At 39.9% G+C, this 18,688-nt stretch overlaps 1 protein-coding gene across 3 annotated transcripts in view; it reads right to left on the minus strand.

Moving 5' to 3' along the window:
* LOC121525623 (M-phase phosphoprotein 9) overlaps positions 1–18,688 on the minus strand; it is a 30,539-nt gene that overhangs the window by 2,492 nt on the left and 9,359 nt on the right. For 2 of the 3 annotated variants that reach the window (XM_041811693.1, XM_041811695.1), the window contains 18 exons: positions 16,999–17,164; positions 16,755–16,830; positions 14,841–14,944; positions 12,435–12,551; positions 11,805–12,262; positions 11,040–11,189; positions 10,134–10,221; positions 8,404–8,619; positions 8,249–8,296; positions 8,069–8,133; positions 5,178–5,279; positions 4,764–5,000; positions 4,509–4,675; positions 3,998–4,255; positions 1,846–1,963; positions 1,503–1,594; positions 798–1,000; positions 6–74 (listed from right to left, as the gene is read on the minus strand). In XM_041811693.1, the coding sequence (XP_041667627.1) occupies positions 6–74; positions 798–1,000; positions 1,503–1,594; positions 1,846–1,963; positions 3,998–4,255; positions 4,509–4,675; positions 4,764–5,000; positions 5,178–5,279; positions 8,069–8,133; positions 8,249–8,296; positions 8,404–8,619; positions 10,134–10,221; positions 11,040–11,189; positions 11,805–12,262; positions 12,435–12,551; positions 14,841–14,944; positions 16,755–16,830; positions 16,999–17,164 (2,734 nt within the window). The remainder of the gene's footprint in view (positions 1–5; positions 75–797; positions 1,001–1,502; positions 1,595–1,845; positions 1,964–3,997; positions 4,256–4,508; positions 4,676–4,763; positions 5,001–5,177; positions 5,280–8,068; positions 8,134–8,248; positions 8,297–8,403; positions 8,620–10,133; positions 10,222–11,039; positions 11,190–11,804; positions 12,263–12,434; positions 12,552–14,840; positions 14,945–16,754; positions 16,831–16,998; positions 17,165–18,688) is intronic. The other variant, XM_041811694.1, reaches the window with a different exon arrangement.

The following is an 18,688-nucleotide window of genomic DNA, read 5'->3' on the forward strand; positions in this document are numbered from 1 at the left end:
TTTACCTCGTCCAATCTGGTCTGTAGACTCACTCTTCCTCCTGCTCCAGGCATGCGGCTCAAAGCTGCCTCAATCTACACAAAAAAACAACAGAAGTTAATAATTCATTAACAAAAATTATTTGATTGATGAAACCACCTGAACATGATGGACTGAAACACTTTCACTCATTAGATTAGTTTGATGGTAAATAATGAGTGTGTACTTTGTGAACGGAGAAGCAGATGTCCCAGGGGAGGGAAGGGATGGAGTGTGTTGATGGGGTGTAGGGATATGAACTTCCTAAAAATAGAAGTCATTTAACAGTGGTACAAAAACAATACAGTCTGTGTTACATAAGAGGCCATGAGAGGGGGGATTAGTGTTGTGCTGCTTGGGTATAAAGGCGAGTACTAGTCTGGGAAAATACTCTGCTAAAAGCAAAGAGTTACAATGAGCAATACTGTTATTTGAGTATTGTTAAAAGTGTTAATACTGAAAGCTCTGTCTCTTTAGGTAAAGAGTCTGGTGTTGGGAAGAGTGAGAAGGCCCAGAGGCTCAGAAGCTCAGGGTCAGTGTGTACAGGTGAAGGAGTCTGAAAGGTACTGAGGGACAGGGGCACGTAGGGAATTGTAAGTAAGAAGGATTTAGCACTAAAACTAGCGAACAATGTTTGCTAAATTGATCTGTCAATATGTTTTAAGACCCCACTGACACCCTGAAAAATCAAAACAATCTGAAAGTTCATCACAGGATCTTTAAGAGGAAACTAATCTGTGTAACGTGTTTACATGTGAAATTCTCTGATCAAAACCCACCTGCAGTTTCTCCTGTGTCAGCTCGTCAAACAGTTTCTCAGCCTCAGCCAGCGAGTGGAGTCTGTCCAGCAGCAGAGGGGCCGAGTCCTCACAGGGGTCCTGCAGATCAGACCCACCACAGGCTGCCTGCTCCTCCCAGCCCAGCTGGGAGTTTCCCTCTGGGGGATTCATGCTGCCCGAGGACTCTGGAGGCTGCTGGAGGCCTGAGGGGAGGAAGAAACAGAAACAGTTGCAGGATATAGCTGCCTTTCTGACAAAAATATACACCTTGCATTAAATGTTTCCTCCTCCTATTCTCAGATATTAAACTGATGTCTAAAAAGCCCAACAATAATTTTAGAAAAAAGGTTTAATATACAACTTTTAGATTGGATGTTCACTTGATGTTGCACTTTAGCACCGGTCTCTCAGACCAAAACAAAGCTGTCCCTCAGTGCTCTGGCTCCCCTCTTTCCCACCTCTCCCTTACACCTGAGTACGACCATTGGTTGGACTGATCTCTACTCAGACATGCAGACCAGCATTAAACCAAGCTATGAATAATTTAAGATAACCAGAAATATCACATACATCTAGTAAAACCACACAAGAATATCAGACCTGAAATAAAGCTCATTCTGACATTTTATTTGAATAGTCAGTGAGGTTTTTCACTTTCTCAAATTTAAAATTTTTAAAATATGTACAAGACTTTGAATATTTTACCATTTTCTCTGTCTGCAGATGTGAACTGGAGCCTCTTTCTGGGACTGCTGCTGTGTAATGAATGACGTCTCTGGTCAACATGTCCATCCAACCTGCAGAGATAGTAGAACATACACAACATGATTCTTTATTTTCATTTATGTGATGTAGTCACTGCGATTTCAGATCAAAAATGAGAATCTTTAATTAAAAAACTTTGTTTAGGGAGCTCCAGTTTTCCTTCCTGAGCTCTTTATAGTTCAGTTTTTACTGGGACTGATATTAATTCTTTAATTGTACTTGTAAGAGCGTAAAACTGTCCATTTATGACTCAGTTATTCTGTGTTGATATTTTCTGTCTAACCTTTTGATGTGTTCCTCTCTCGGCATCAGGCGACCAAAAGCAGTGGAGTAGTTCTCTGTGGGGCAGCGTTTGGGACTCGATTTTGCAGACAGAGGCATGAGAAGAGTTTCTCTTTTGGCTGGAAGAAAGAAAAGAGGGCAGCATTAATTATAATGTTGATACAGCAATTAACTGGTAATTAAACATTAGATCCCCACAGACAGTTTTTGGTTAAGACAGAAAGATTTAACCCTTTCAAGGTTAAGAATACAGGGAAGTGTAAAAATATGTTATTATAAGAATATTTGATCATGTAAACTGTATTTCTCCTGCTAGAGTTAGATTTTTTTTTATTCATTTATTATTTTTTTCAGCCTCCAAGAACCCAAGTGTTTGAAAATCATATCTGAAACACAGAGCTGGGGCACTTAAAATGGCTATTATGACATGCAGGGATGCAACAATACCTGGCAATACAATTAAAAGTGGATTCAAGCAAGCATCGAAAAATGAGGAAAAATGGGTGCTATCTCAGTAGAAGGTTATTTTGCATTTTTATTTTAAGCCAACCCTCTGAGACTGGCATCGTTGCAAACGTCAAGAAGTGATGCAGTTTAAAACTTAAACAACATTTGAATTGTACATCATAGCCTCTTGAAGCTAGCTTAAAGCTTTGCTGTTCTAAAGGCGCTATCCATGCCTTGGAATTCCTTATGGAAGCTTTTCTAGCGAGCTTGGAACTTGGTTGACTTTCCAAAGTCTTTAAAGGTTAAATCCACACCAGTAAATCCAACCTTAAATGCCTTTTGTCCATTTTTTAAATCAATTTTCGATTGTTACTGCCGCTAGCAGCTAATGCTAAACCCCACTTTGTATCCCACAATGCTTTGTGACAACCAATGGCAGGCTGTTCCATCATGGCGTCATGCCTTGTCTGACTGCACGTCTTAACACTAAGATCATGAAGGAGACAGCCTGAATAGCTCATAATGGAGAGACTGAGGGCCTGTGATGTGGCCTTCTGTGTCTCTGCAGACAGGAACTGCTTTGAATAATGGCAAAAATAGAGCCAATACAAAGAAGCACAAGGACTTTTTCATAAATGTGGGAAATTGTTGAATGTTTTTTGTCACATTTTGGTCCCGAAGAGTTTGGAGAACAAGTTTGTAAAGAGAAAGTCTCTGTCATTTTTGTTGGCTGTGTGTCACACCTAAAAATCTTTGAGTTTTGATTTTAGTTTATTTTTTATGTTGTCTTTATAGTCACATAACTATTTTTAGAATTCCAGTGTCATTGCTGCAGCACACATACTCTTAAAGCCTAGTTTGTCCTGAAAAAACAGATGTTTAGAGCTTGACTGTGCACCACAGAATTTATTTTTTACAAGCTTTTTTAAGACAGTAAGTCCAGGTGAGACAAAATGGTTAAAAATGGCTTAGGGCTTGAAGGGTTGATAAAATTGAGCTCAATTTCATTTTAATAAAATGAGAAAACAGTAGAAATGGTGGCAAAATGGTACTGCAAACCCACTGTGATATGTACCATATCATAAGTTGAGGGTACAGTTACATCTCAATGAAATTTGACCTACCACAGAGAAGGTTTAGGGTCTAAGGTCATTGCCACTATAATATCCTCACAATCCTGTCCTTGCCATAGCAGCCCCTTAGACCTGAAAACTGTACCCTCAAATAGACAAAGTCAGGTCACTGGCTCCTCTATCATTGTAGCTTGACAAAGCTGCTGTCAGATGTTCTACAACTTCTTGATTTTGATTGATCAGAGAGAGAGAGTGATGTGCACTGTGTCACTCCAAAAGTTGAACTATTTTAAACTGAGAGTGGTCTGAGTGCAGCAACCTAGAACAGCAGATGCCAAGGGCGTTTTTGCGCTCAGGACAGTGAGTGCCAATAACAATAGACTACAATGGATTTGTACTAAAAATTAGCACTGCCAGTGCATAAACAACAGCTCTGGATAAAAGCCCTTAAATATAACATACAGCCTAAATTAGCCTGATAATTCATCTAAATGAGTTATAAAAGGGTTGAATGTTTTTAACCCTTTTAACACAGAACAGAAGCAGATATATGGCAGAAAAGATGCAGTTGTGACTGTCAGATTTTGAAATACTTGTCTGGGAGGTGGGTGTGAGCCGGCTGGGGGAACTCACTGGGTGTAGTTGGGGGGATCTGTCTCTGTGCAGGAGGAGGCAGTGAGGAGGATCTGTGGCCCTCTGGAGACAGACTCCTCTGAGCTCTCAGCAGAGCTGCTGTTCCATTTAGACTTTTTGACCCTCCTCGCTCGGCTCGAGTAGCAGCTCCTCCAGGTTTGATTGCCTCCTTGTTGGTCTGAAGCGTGACTCGTTCCTGTATCACCTCTTTGTGCCTCCGCTCTACAAACCCAACTGTTGTCCTCTGATTGCCAACCCCTGCAGAAAGGAACCATCGAGAGAAATGGTGAGCTTTGTATACAGCGTGATTTGGTGTTTAGATGTGTGACAAAGATGTTAGTAATAATAATAATCCTGGTCTTTGTAATGATCATTTATTCTGGGAATGGAAGCTTTCTGATTCACCTAAGTGACCTCTATCACCTTGTTACAGGAGTTTTAATTTAAGGACTAATCAGGCTGCTCTGGGCCTTGTAAGTGGCTGTGATACTGTTGGTGGTACTGTTCTTACAGGGGGCCCGGCTCTCGGTGGCTCTAGTCTCCTCCAGCTCGATTAGGGCTCTCATCATGGGCGTCAGGGAGCAGGAGGCCTCTCTTCGTCCCGTCTCTCTACTGCCACTCTGCTCCTGGAGTCTGGGCTGAGGGAGGGATTGTTCACACTCAGGGGGTGAAGCACACCTGCAGAACAGAAGCTCAGTTACTCACCTGAAACATTAATGCACATTGGTTAAGAAAAAAATCCCTGAAAAAAAGGAGAAAACCCCACCTCCAGCCACTGTCACCTCCCAAACAGACATCCACAGAACTCCCTATTCCTAATGATTGCTCGCTGATTGGATACTGGGACTTCTTGTGGACAATCGACTGGTTTGTTTGAAGGAACGGAGATTTCCTGCCGCTGTTAAGCTGATCAGAAGGAGGACAGGGCGATTTTCTGTGGGTGACGTCGGGCTCTATCCTGCCTTTACTGGGTGAAAGCAGCAGGTCAGGGTGGTGGAAAAGACTGGGGACACAAGGAGAGGGAAACTGGATTTTTTTTTCTTTTATTTTATTACTGTATAGAGCTTTTCTTCTGAAATAAATTCAAATGTTACACATATTGAAAATATTTTAAAGGAAACAGTTAAGATACTTCTTTAGATATGTAAAAATGAACATTTTCAGTATACTGAAAGCTTACCCAGCACCAGAGGGTTGTGTGTTGCTGTGGGAAGTAAGTCTTGTCCTTGCATTGTTCTCGTGCTCCAGCTGCTTCACCTGAGTCTCCAGTTTAGAGATCACTCTGAGAGGAACAGAGACACGCAAAATTAAGAACAGACACAAATTAAGAGGGAAACTCACCTTCTGTTTAATTTTTTTGGTTTCTGCTGATTTATTTCCTGTTTAGCCAGAAAATACAGCTCCATAAAAGAAGTTGAGATGTTGCTGTTTAGCAAGTTTAATAGTTTTGCTTTCACGCTAAAGTGCTTCTTGTTTGCAGCCCTGAAATTTAGACCATTCTTGCTTTTTTTAAAATCACCTTATTACTCCCACATCTGCCAGGGGATTTTAGAGCACTTTATGCTTCTATCTGATTAATGCTTTATGGAGATACTGATTTCCTTTACCAGCAGGACTTGGTACCTACCCACAGTGAAACCAGAACTGTCAGAAACCCATTTGCTGACCATGGTGAATCTCTGGGTAAATGTCAAGAGGAAGACAAGAGACGCCAGATTCAACAATACAGACAATCTGAAGGCTGCTATCAGAGCAGTTAGGGGCCAGTAAAATTATCAAACAGGTCCTCAAAACTATTCAGAGATTAATACATGTATGGTGCAAAATTGTGCATTTTACTGTAAATAAAATTATATGTATGTTAGAATGAATGACCTGATCTGGCACATTTCTAAGATTTATTTCAATATTTTGTATTATGTTCTTCTTTGGTGGACAGGGACAGGGACAGGGTTAGTTGTCACACTGGTTGGTTGTCACATTCATTATATCTCGACACCAGAGGGGGCTGTCCCCCAAAATTTAGTGTGGAAATTTTCAGAATTAGGACCAAAGCTCACCTACTATATTGTCTTCTCCGGATCTGGAGATAAGAGGACTTTTTCGGTCTTTCATGTGAAATTGTAAATATTTAGCCACTCTGAATTTTCTTCCAGGGTTTTACACATTTGGTTGATAACCAAACAACTGTTACCCTTAAAAAGTGTCAAGGGAAAGCTATAGTTTAGATTGTTGTTAGTTAGCTAACTTTTTAAAAAAGTTAGCCTTGATGCTGGCAAGAAATTCAGGTTGGGGTTGGTTTTGATATTCTCTTTCAGGTTGTCACATGTGACAAGACATGAACATCTACATAACTACGGCTCAATTCATAGCCATTCAGGGGAGGTATGGGAGAAATGCTGGATGTGCAACCAGTAGGCACACAAGCTCTGCTTAGTTGTAGTGCATGAACCCTACATTTGCCATCACTGTAGCTCAGATAGGGAATTCATGTAGCCTACATTATTGTTAGGGTTGTTTGTTTAGTTCTTTATGTTGCTATAGGCCTGTAGGCTGGCCTAAAGATGTTCCTGTCCATGTTCCTTGCTCATTTTGTGTTCAGATGCATTAAGCTATGTATTTGTCAACTTATCAATGTAATTAAAGTTTCACATTTCAACCATCCCTGTGATGTGGTTGGTTGTCACAATGTGTCACACTGTCTTTGATCCTTAATTACCTCTTTGTTTCGATAGGTTGGAAACTGAGAGGGATACATTTTTCAAGCCAACACCCTAAGCTTTAATTTAATTTCAGAATGACTATTGAAAGATGTTTTGTTGACGAGCAATTCATACTAGTGTAAAAAGTGTGACAACCAACCCCGTTCTCCCCTACACATCTGATTTCATTCTAAGTGGCAGTAGATTTTTTTTCCAGCAACAAAAACACGATTTCTTCTACATAAAGTCTGGTTTTATTTGGTCTAAAAATAATTATTTGTTTGAGAAATATATGATAGATGTGCAGCCTGAAATATTCTTTATGTCAGAGAGTTTCAGTGGAAACTTTTCTTCAGCACAGAGGTATTTCAACCCACATCTGACGTCAGACTCAACCCTGCCTCCATTGAATAAGTGCCTCTCTCTGCTGTCATTATCTGTCACTAATTTTGCTCTAATGTTTTAGTTTCATCAGACTTTAGAACAATCATCTGGACATTTCCTGACTTCATTAGCTCATGAAGCTGGAGATATTCTCTTACTGCATTTTGCCCCCTAATCCTTTAGATAGTCTTTAAAAAACAGCTATCTGTGTTTTTCACATTATTCAATGCTTGAAATATCCTTGCATCACCACATTGTTCTGGTTTGTTTCTTTTCTTTATCATGTCTTAGCTTTGTGCTATTCTATAACTGGGTCTAACAAAACCTAAGTAAGAGCTGTTTTATTATAAGCCATCCTTTAAATCCGTTTTGGTTCTCTGACATTGACCAGACATTTAATCAAGTCAAATGTTAGTCAGACTTGCTTGTATATTGTAGTGACAACTTTGAGCTCTTGAAATCTCCTTATCCCATTTTCTGCTAGAGCTGCATGCCCTCCAGATCATTTATTTCAGAGCTAAAGCCGTATTATGACATACATTGATATCCTGCAAACTGTAGCTGTCTGTAAATCCGCCGAATAAGAAGCCACACGCTGCCTGTATTGATGCCAATTTGAAGGCGGGTCTGAAACTGCAAAGGAGAGTCTCTACACAGTCTCAGCCAATATTATCTACTTTTGACAGGGAAGAGACGGCCATTAGACTCTAATTGATCAATCTGTTCACTCTACTGTAGCTCTTTTACAAACTGCTGAATCCAATGAATGACCCTTAGTGTCAAGCCTGACTATTCCTGTCAGAATACTCCCCAGCTTGATGAGTTTAATTGCGTTATACTAATCTTCTTCTAGTTTTTTAATTATTCTGTAGTTTCTTTGAATTTCTTCAGTAACTGTCTTGACAGCATTGTAAATTCAGACTGTCCCTTAGTGATCTTCATCAAGTATCATTACAGGTCAGAATCTTACTGTTGATCCACTCACCTCTTCAGCTCAGATATCTGATCATTTGCATCAACCAGCTTGGTCTCTGTTGACACCAGGGTATTCTGGAGATGAAAAAATTAGTTTAAAAACTAAAAAGAGACACAAGTTGTTGAGTCACTGCTAAAACAATGACTCTATGATCTCTCTAGATAAAATATCCAGGAAGAGAAAGTTTACCTTCACTCCCTCATGCTCCTTTGCCAAAGAGTCATATTCTCCAAGCAGCTGAGGGCACAAAAAAGTTACATTTGACTTGAAGTTAAAATAAAAGAGGATGTTTTTTTATGCTTATTGTGCTAAAATATTTTATTATATTCTACAAACAGACTCACATCTTGCAGCATCTTGTACTCCCTCTCCCTCCTCGCCTCCTTCTCATCAGCCTCCCTGCCTGCTTTCTGCACCGCCTCCTCCAGCTGCCGCACATGGCTCTTCAGACGTGCTGTCAGGGCGTCTTTCTCTATGCTCGAGCGTTTGCTGTCTTCCAGTCGCTGCTGCAGGGATTTTACAGTAGCACCAGCCACGGCGTACCGCTCCGGCCACTCTGCCTAACAACAGAAAGTCAAATCAGGATTAAAGAGCCAGTCCTGGCTGAGTGAAGCCTTTGATAGAGTTACAGATTAAGAAGTGAAAGGGAACATTCACTCTGAATGTGCAGGTTTAAATAGAGATGTCTGGTTATTAAGTATTCACTGGCCTTTACAAATTGGACTCAATGCAGCTTTTCCTTGTGGATTAATTAGAAGGCGTGAAGAGTAGAAATCAGAGCAGATTAAATATGTTGAATGATTTAATACTCAGGATGTAGACTTTCTTTAAGTAATCTGCCATCAGCCACCTTTCCCAGACAATCCCCTCCTCACCTTTAATTACCTTTGCTTTTTTACTTTTCTCCAAAATCCCCTTCACAGAACAACAGAGCTCGCACTATTTACTTTACAGTGTCAATTCTTTGCTGCCTTTTGGTTCAGCATGTTACAAACTAGTTTAATTTAATGATAATAGTAATTTGAAAAAGTAATGAATCGTTAAAAAAAACTACAAATCTTCAGTCACACTTTAATCAAAATCTGTTGTGAGAAAAAGAAAGAGCTCTAACAAAACAGAGCAAATCTGTCTGGCACAGTTTCCCTCCTGCTGTTATTCTTCAAAAACAGAAAAGTGTTTCATCCGAGGCTGAGGGATGCAAAAGACCAAAGTCATTTGTTTCAAGAAATTAGTAAAACAGGGGTGTTTATTCCCTTTGACAAAATGTGCTAACAGGTTCAGGTTTACCTGCACAACAATAAACTTAAAATTCAAAAACCTGTTTCAAGACCAAATATAAGTATAGAGCAGGGGTGTCCAAACGTTTTCCAGTTGGGGCCACAATCAGAAATAAATTATATCAGAATGGTGGAGCCACTTTCATTTGCCCCACCATGAGGATATTGAAGTTAGTGAACACAGTCTAATGTAGGTGCAGCTATACATTATGCTTAGTGATTAGGCATGCTAGAATGGCTATTTAATGGCTGACAATGCAAGTAGCCTATCATTTTAAGGATTTTGGGGTGGCCAGTCAGATTTCAGGGGGCCCTGGATAACACTGGCTCTGCCCTTGGAACGTAATTGGTGCTGCTTTTGCTGCTGTAATCCATCAAGGCTTAGTTAATCAAGTAAATCAAGATATGATTAGAATTTTGGTTGCCTGTATGTTTACCATTTACAGTATTGTCTCAGTTTAGTCAAGAAAACAAAAGTGTCTTGTCAAAATGTTTGTTTACAGAATAAGCATTCATTTAATTTCAAGAATTTGTTTGGGGCCAATCAAAAGTTTGGCCCCCGGGGCCATAGTCTGGACACCCCTGGTACAGAGAGATAAAAATGTTCTTAATCCCAGCCAGGATTTTTTCCAATCTTCAAAAGCATTCATGAAAAATTTTACATTGAATTTTATAAAATGACCAAATACTTCTTCAACTAAATGCCATGGAAATGCATACACATGTAACAGATGTTGGCCTGATTAAGAGAAACTAAATATTACCACACACTGTAGTAATGACATGAAAATAGATACCAGTTTTTTCTCTAGCAGGCTGTTTGTTGCTTCCAGTTCTTGAATTCGACTGTTTGCCTCAGCCAGAGCTTTCTCCAGCTGTTTACATCTGTGAATCAACAAAACGAGAAAATACACTATTAGCCAACAAATAAAAACAAGCTAAACTGAGGCCTTTTCGTGCCTTTATTGAATAGAGGAGGACCATGGATAGACTCAGAAACAGGGATGAGAGTGGGGGAGAGACATGCGGCACTCGACTACCATCGCACCCCAATAACTTCAATATTCAACCAAATAAAAAATCTTAAGGGGGGCACAAGGCTTTCTCCATCGGCTGAAGACCTGTACTGATCACAGTGAACGTAGTCAAGATATACATAGCTATTAAAACACAGCAGCTTTCGTCTGAAACAAAGCTGTTCACTGTTAACACCCTACTGATTTCTGTCATCAGTACAAACTTTCTTCAACTCCACAGCTGGAACAGCAGAGACTTGCGCTGCCTCTGACGTCACATGCATATTCTCTACAGTCCACCTATCGTAAGAGAACGGGTGTTTATGGAAACGCAAACTAAGCATACCAAACTGTACTCAATCAAACAGGACCACCTGATGGAAACGTGGTTACAATCTTTTTTGTCAAATTAACACAGCACAAAAGTTTGTTTAATGCAGGATTTTTTTCATTAACTTTATCATAATTACAATTTAAGCTGACTAGACATAAAGACTCAGGTTAAATAGAGACTATTATGTTCTATTACATGTGTCTTGTTGATGCTTGTGCATTGATAAACATATAAGGTGCGTCGAACTTAAGATACACTTCTTATGTAGACAATATTTTTACTGAAATATAATGTGCAGTATACATGTAACAAAGTAAATGATGGATGCACTGTAAATGCAAACCTGTACGTACCTCTTTGTGAGGGTCTGATTGCTCTTCTCTAAATCCTGGGGCAGATCTGTGAGCTTCAGTTTGTCTCGCAGGATCTGGATCTCAGACTCATAGTACGCTTTCAGATCAGCCACGTGTCTGGCGTGCTTTTCCCTCATGTTCTGCCTCACTCTGACAAGAAATAATAAAAAGAATGAATAAATGATGACCTCTGTGGAACACTAAAAAGCGATGACCTAAAAATTGGACACTCAAATAGAAGAGATTCATAAGACTGTTAACAAAGGCATTTTTGAATACCTATCTACCTGTTGTAAAGCGTGTGATTTCTACATGTTGTGATGTTTGTAATACATTTGTGATTTTGTATGGCTGCCATATTTGCCAGATCTTTATTTTAAAAGAGATTTTTGATCTTGAGCTGACTCCCTGGTACAATGGAGGAAAAATAAATGACTTTCCCTCTGATCATCGTCGCGTAACAACAGTAACGGCATCTTTTAATTTAATCATAAAAGCATGGAAAAGGAGAGCCTGCTCAGAGAGTAAAGGAAGTTCAGAACAGCATGATTTCATTGCATGTTTTGTTTTATTCTGACAGCTAACTATTTAAAGGGTCATTCTGGTATTTTTGAACCTGGGCAACCACTTGACTTTAAAAGGCTTTCCATGTGAGAGGCGACCTTAGGGAAGACTTAAGCCTACACAGGGATGCTGTTTACATTCAACAGTTCAACAGATCCTCTTTACACCACCCAATACATTTACAAATGCAAACAAACTCACAGAGAGAGGACAACAGGATCTTCTACTGATGAAGCCCTATCCATGTGTGGACTGGTTGCAGGCCTCAGAGAGCACCCAGAGGCTGAACCTGGCTTCAGGGTGCTGGTGTGGGTGTGGCTGCCCTCCTCCTCGCTGGCTAAGGGGGCACTGGCTCTGCGTTGCTGGCTGGATGTGCGTGTCTGATCCTGGGAGGTAGACTGGACGGGTTTTCCCCACACTGTGTGCACTTTAGACGGAGACGGTCCTGCAGCGGAAACACTGGAGGTATCAGAGATGCAGTCTGTGTCTCCAGGGTTTGGGCTGCCCTCCACCATGCTGTCGGGGGTCACCGGGGTCCCTACTCGGGGGTAGAGGTGGGGCTGGGTGCCGAACGAGGGGCTGCTGAAGTGAGAGGGCGAGGTGAAGCCGGAGGTACGATCTGAGTGACGCTGGTTTGCTGCAGGGTCCAACATCAAAACCTGAAACACAACGAAAGAGGAAGGATGGAGGAAGGTCTCTGGATGGTACAGTAGTGTATCTTTCCCTGTTCTTTGTTTCATCCGGCTATTCCAAAGCTTTCATATTTATGTCACTATGTTTTATATCACCTTAAAAGTCCTCAAAGGAGTATTAATAAACAAAGTGTTGTACCTGCGGTGACGTTGGACTGGATGTTACAGAACCTTCCCAGTCTGAACGTTTACACTCTGTTCTTTGCTTGTTCTGATAGATCTCTTTAAGGGACAGTCGAGGCTCCTGAGAGGGAGTCTAAAAGAGATAGAGATGAGATGTTTATGAAGAAAGGCAAACACAAATCAGAGCAATCTGACTGGTACCTGTTAAAGCTTGAGCATGACTTTACATTCATGCTGTTACATTCAAGCAAGAAATAAGTGCAAAAATTAGAAAAACCATGCCTAGAAACATGAGGTCCATCTTTTTATGTATTGCAATCTGGTGTCTGAGGATACTTTTCTACACTTGAGTGCAGGTACAGGTACAAAAAAGTGATTCCTCCCTTCCTGATTTATCTTTTTTTTTGCATATTTGTCACACTTGAATGTTTCAGAAAAACAAACATACACAAATACAAAATGCAGTTTCTAAATGATGATTTATTAATTGAGGGGAAAGCCATCCGAACCTACCTGATCCTATGTTAAAAAATCATATCACCCTATACCTGGTTGTGCCATCCTAGGCAGCAACAATCACAAGCAAACATCTGCAATAATTACTAATGAGTCTTTGAGCAGAATTGTTTAGATTCAGCCATTGAAAGGTTTTGCAGCATGAACAGCCTGTTAAATGTCATGCCACAGCATCCCAATCAGATTTGAGTCCAGATCTGGTCTAGGCCACCCCAAAACCTTAATTTTAGTTGTTTTCTAAAGCCATTCAGAGGGAGAGTTGCTGGTATGTCTCGGATTACTGCTCTGCTGCATTACCCAAGTGTGCTTGAGCTTAAGGCATTGAACTGATGGCCAGACCTTCTCATTCAGGATTTTCTGGTAGACAGCAGAATTCATGGTTCCATCAATTAAGGCGAGTCGTTCTGGTCCTGAAACAGCAAACTAGCCCCAGACGGTCACACTACCACCACCATGTTTGACTGTTGGCATGGTGTTTTTTATGAAATGCTGTCTAGTTTTGCTCAAGAGGTAATGGGATGCTAACCCTCCAAAAAGTTCATTTTTTTGTCTTGCCAGTTCACAGAATATCAACCCAAAATATTGATCATGGGGATACAGACGATGTTTTTTGGCAAATGTGAAGCGAGCCGTTGTGTTCTTTTTGGTCAGAAGTGGTTCTGGCCTTGAACTCACCAATGGGTGACATGTTCCCCCAGACTCTTTCTTATTGTTGAATCATTAACACTAACTTTAACTGAGTCAAGTGGGGCCTGCAGGTCTTTAGATGTTCTGGCTTCTTTTGTGTCCTCTTGTATGAGTCATCCATTTTGGGGATGATTCACCAATGTGCAGAGTTTTCTCCATTTGTGAATAATGGCTCTCACTGTGGTTCGCTGGAGTCCCATGGCTTTAGAAATGGCTTGAAAACCCTTTCCAGACTGATGGATATCAATGACTTTGTTTCTCATCTCAGATCGTGGCATTATGTGTTGCTTTTTGAGATGTTTTAGCCTACTTTACTTTGTCAGACAGGCTCTATTTAAAGGATTTCTGTCAATAATCAGACCTGGATGTGGCTAGTTATATTGAGCACAGCTTTTCAGACTGGGGGGGGGCATTTACTTTTAAACACAGGGCCAAGTAGGTTTGGATGGCTTTTTATTTACTCAGGTTATCTTTGTCTATTAAAATTTGTTTGGTAAATATCAGGTTTTCTACAGCTAAAGGAGGAAAAAATATAGCAATAGAGAATACTACAACAGCATGGATAATAACAAACTTAAAAACGGATCCAAGAATTACTCTAATACTCCAGACAGAAGGAAACTTTGTGCTCAAAGTAAGGATTATGGTAAAACAAAAAGAAACAGATGCCACAGTTCTTGATAATTTCTCTCTATACTCTATACTCACTGCCACAAGGGGGAGACAAAAGTTCAGCAAACAGGTTTGATGTTCTCATTAAAATGTGTGCATGTAGGTGGTATTCAGGTACTGTGTTAATCTTATTAACAGATTAGAGACAGAAATGAATCGACATGAAATGGTTTCCTTTTTTAGTTTCAGACTTTGATATCAAGCTCATCAGAGAACCCTTTTAATGGTCTCAGTATTGCTGACATGTTGATAACTGTATCTAAATGTCTGATTAGGATTTTTTGGTTGATTTGTTTTGGCAGAATGTTCCTTAATTTGTCTATTTTGTTGTACTTGTTTTGTGTCATTTTTGTTTTAGCTTAGTTTGTTGTTGTTTCCTCTGAGGAAGCCAACAGACCCAAACAGCTGTTCAAATACGCTGAGAGCACGTAGATGGTAGGCAAAGCTCACTGAAATCTTTGTAGGCTAATTACACTGCTACCACCAAGTACCTTATAAAAACAAAACTTTAAAAATACTGAAAAATCCTTTTAAGGTTTCTGCTCACCAGGCTCATGGAGGCCTCCTGTAGAAGGAGGTAGGCGCCGCTGTCAAAGCTGTCTGGTAGAGGATGATACAGTTCACTCTCATTCAGACGCCAATAAGTGAATCCTAAAACAGAGAGCAAAAGAAATTATTTGATTGTCATTATACATGATCATTCAGTTTAATAATTTGTGCAGTTGTTTGTAATGACACTTTCTGCACATGTCTGGCACTGATGGCAACCCAAATACCATTCATTTAAAGCAGGGGCTCTCAAACTTTTTAGCCTATGACCCCCAAAATAAAGGTGCCAGAGACCGGGACCCCCACAGTACCTGAAAGTGGCTGAACACAGCCAAGCACAATCAAGGATAATTATGTGCAGACAAGGCCACCCATAAGGGGGATAAATGGGAGAGCCTTCTGGGGCCCATGGAGGTCAGCAAAATCAGGGTCCATTGTAAAGTTAAGCTGTGATAACCACATTTCATATTTAACCTGAATAATAACAACTCTTATCAAATAAACAAATATCATTTTCTATTTTTTCTTCTTAAGTAAATAGCCTTGTTAAAATGTAAATCCTTTTTCTTAGAAACAGAACTAAAACGGGTTAAGAATGGCAAAAATTGGTGAAAAAGTGAAGAAAGTGGATTTTGAAAGTAGCAGAAATGGGTTAGAAGTGGCAAAAATAAGGTAACAGTGGCAAATAACAGGTTGAAGTGGCATAAATGGGCATAAAAATTGGTAAAAGGGGATTAAAAAGTAGTTGAAATTGGTTTAAAGTAGCAAAAATGGGTGGAAATTTTGGTAAAATGAGAATAAAAATTGATTTAAAGTGGTGAAATTAGGTTAACCGAGGCAGAAAAATAGGCAAAAATGGGTTAAACTGGCAAAGATGGGCATAGCAAATAGTGAAATGTGGTTAAAGTCAGCATAAAAAGTGGTAACAAGCGGCTAATAGTGGCAATAATGGGTCAACGGAGGACACAATAGGCAGAAAGTGGCAAGAATTGGTTTAGAAGAGACAAAAAAGGCAGAAAAGAGAGGTGGAAAGGGTTTAAAACTGATAAAAATGGGTTATAAATGGCAAAAATTTGTTAAAATAGGTATAAAGTGGCAAAAGTATAATTCAAAAAGTATTCTTAGATTTTTTAAGGCATTTGGAGACCCCCTCTAATTGTCTCACAATCCCCATGTTGAGAACCACTGATTCAACAAATAAGTCTGTGGAGATAGTATATGTTTTAATGTCAGTAGACCCCATCAAAAACAAGGAATATAAAAAGGTTGACAAAATTCATATAGATCATTTTGCTGCTGAAATAGTCCCCAAAATGCACTCTATTCACCTCTTTCTTGGCAAAAACTGACACTTTTGAAGCCTTTTTTTCTAGTTTTTAACAACTTCTTTAGCAGAGGGCCAGAGAAAGGATACAAGACATTTGGGACCATCTAACACTTACTGGTATGTTTGTTTTACATCAGGCAACAGATTCCCAGCAGCAAAATAGAAATTATCTAACTAATAACCCTTTAAATACAGGAAAATAAATATAGAACAAAAGATAAGCCATGAAAGGGCAGAAATATGGTTAGGAATAATCAGTTAGACATCAAATACTATAACTGGTTGAAGTGACAGTTTCGTCTTGCTTGTAAAATTATGTCAGGGTGGAAATAATTACGTTCTACTTCTACGTGTGTTTGTAAAAACATGCACACAGATGTGAAAGTATTAGGAATTAAAAAAAAAAAAAGATAACGGTTTCACTCCATCCAACTAATAAAGCCCTCAGCAGCACATCAGTGCCATCCTACAGCCTCTTCCTGTAAGTCCAGCTAGGCTTCATTTTTCATTGAAAGTGTTGTTTATTTTGGAGAACTCTGAGTCCTGCTGCTGTTGGGTGTTTGCTCTGAGTGAGGAAATTGTTACCTGATGCCTCAGACATCAGGCTGTCACTCCGCCTCAGGGGAAAGGAGCTGCTGGACGACGGCCTGGCCACTCTCTGCTGAAACCCAATAGAGATGAGTGGATTAGATTTAGCAGAGGGAGCACAGTAAGGACAACCACAACAGACATTCCCATTGAGAACAAACACAGACACAGTGTAGAGATCTCACTATCCCTGTTAAATCTCATTTATCCTAACAGGGCAGCTGTCAGCAGTGTGTTGTACCTTGTCCTGGGAGTCCGAGCCCTCTATGTGGTTTTGTTTTGGTGGTTCTCTGAGGCCATGAGGCTGCTCCTGGCACTCTGGGGTTTGGGATGAAGTGTGCCCTGCTTTGCCCTTCTTGGACCTGAGTTTTTGTCTCTGGGCCCAGGAGGTCAGTGGCTGGCTGGCTCTATAAACAAAGAAGATCAGGGTTAGTAGGAACAGGATTAACCAGTGTATCAGTCTGACAACATGGGCCTTCACAGTTCTATTGGTATCAGTGTTGGTGCATATGCAAATGTTTTATCAGAATGCAGAATACATGTTTACAGTGTTTGGAGCAGGGTTATCTTCAGCACATGATGCAAAGCATCAAGGCTGAGAAGACAAGTGTCCAGAAGACTGACAATGCATGAAATGCAGAACGATACTGTAACAAACTCACAGGAAAGGTACATACGAGTTTAAATTTTCATCACCATGCCAGCTATAATCAACATAGAAGACAAATCCCCAGCTGGTTGAGAATATTAAGATAAGATGAAACGTTGCCCAGTTCTGACCATTTAAAGCCTATTTGCTCTGCTACAGTGCGCTGCATGTGAAGGAACAAGACAGTTGTCAAGTAAAGAAAATCATAATTCCCATCAAAGGGCAGTCAGAGTCAACAAGCAAATTTTAAAAACTTCAGAAGATATAGCAGCATAAACCTAAACTGATATTTTATGGGTAGGAATAAAGCCTGATTTACACTTACAGTGCCTTTAAAAAGTATTCATCCCCTTGGATGTTTTACCCTTTTATTGATTTTATAAATCAATCATGGTCCATTTGATTTGGCTTTTTCGACAAAACAAAACAGAAGAACCTCTTTAACGTCAAAGTGGAACAGATTTCTTCAGTGATGCCAGGTAAATAAAATATGTAATGTAAAATAAGTGACTGCATAAATAATCACCCCTTCAAGTCAGTCAGTAGATGCACCTTTGGCTGCAATCACAGCACTGAGTCTGTGTGGATAGGTCTCAGGCTAGAACATCTGAACACTTCATTTTTACTCCATTCTTCTTTGCAAAACTGCTCAGGCAGGCGTGAACAGCCCTTCTCAAGTCCAGCCACAAATTCTCTACTGGATTGAGGTCTGGGCTTTGACTCAGCCACTCCAGAACATTCACCTTGTTGTCTTAAAACCATTTCTGTGTAACATCTATCTAGAAGGATTTGCTAGCTAGCTAGCTTAATCTAGAAAGATTTGAAATTAGTCATGTTTCTGTATCAGTATAGTATAGTGACAACCCTAAGTTGGACTCATTAAGGAAACTGAAATGCACACATGGCCCACAGTGGGTTATTACTTTGCTTCTGTGCCTTTACTTCACCTATGCTCTTAATAAACAAGGGGCCATGCTCACTGGTATCAACAGTGTCTAGTTCACTGAATATTTGATATGTTTACTATAAAAAAAAAAGGAGGAACTATCTCTTTAACATTTCAGCTGCACTTGTGTGTCAAAAGATCAGACATTGCAATCATAAAACAAGACCTTGACCTGGAAAGGAAGCAAAAACTGGACACAAAAATAGATGAATGGTAAGGACATAATGATTCACACAACTCATAATTCAATACAAACCACAATACTGGCCAAATTACGGGTAGAGATGATTACTTTCTTTAATTCTCTGACAATGAAACCTGTAAATTATGGAGCTC

This window comes from Cheilinus undulatus, linkage group 17 (assembly GCF_018320785.1).
Source record: "Cheilinus undulatus linkage group 17, ASM1832078v1, whole genome shotgun sequence".
NCBI classification, from domain to species: Eukaryota; Metazoa; Chordata; class Actinopteri; order Labriformes; family Labridae; genus Cheilinus; species Cheilinus undulatus.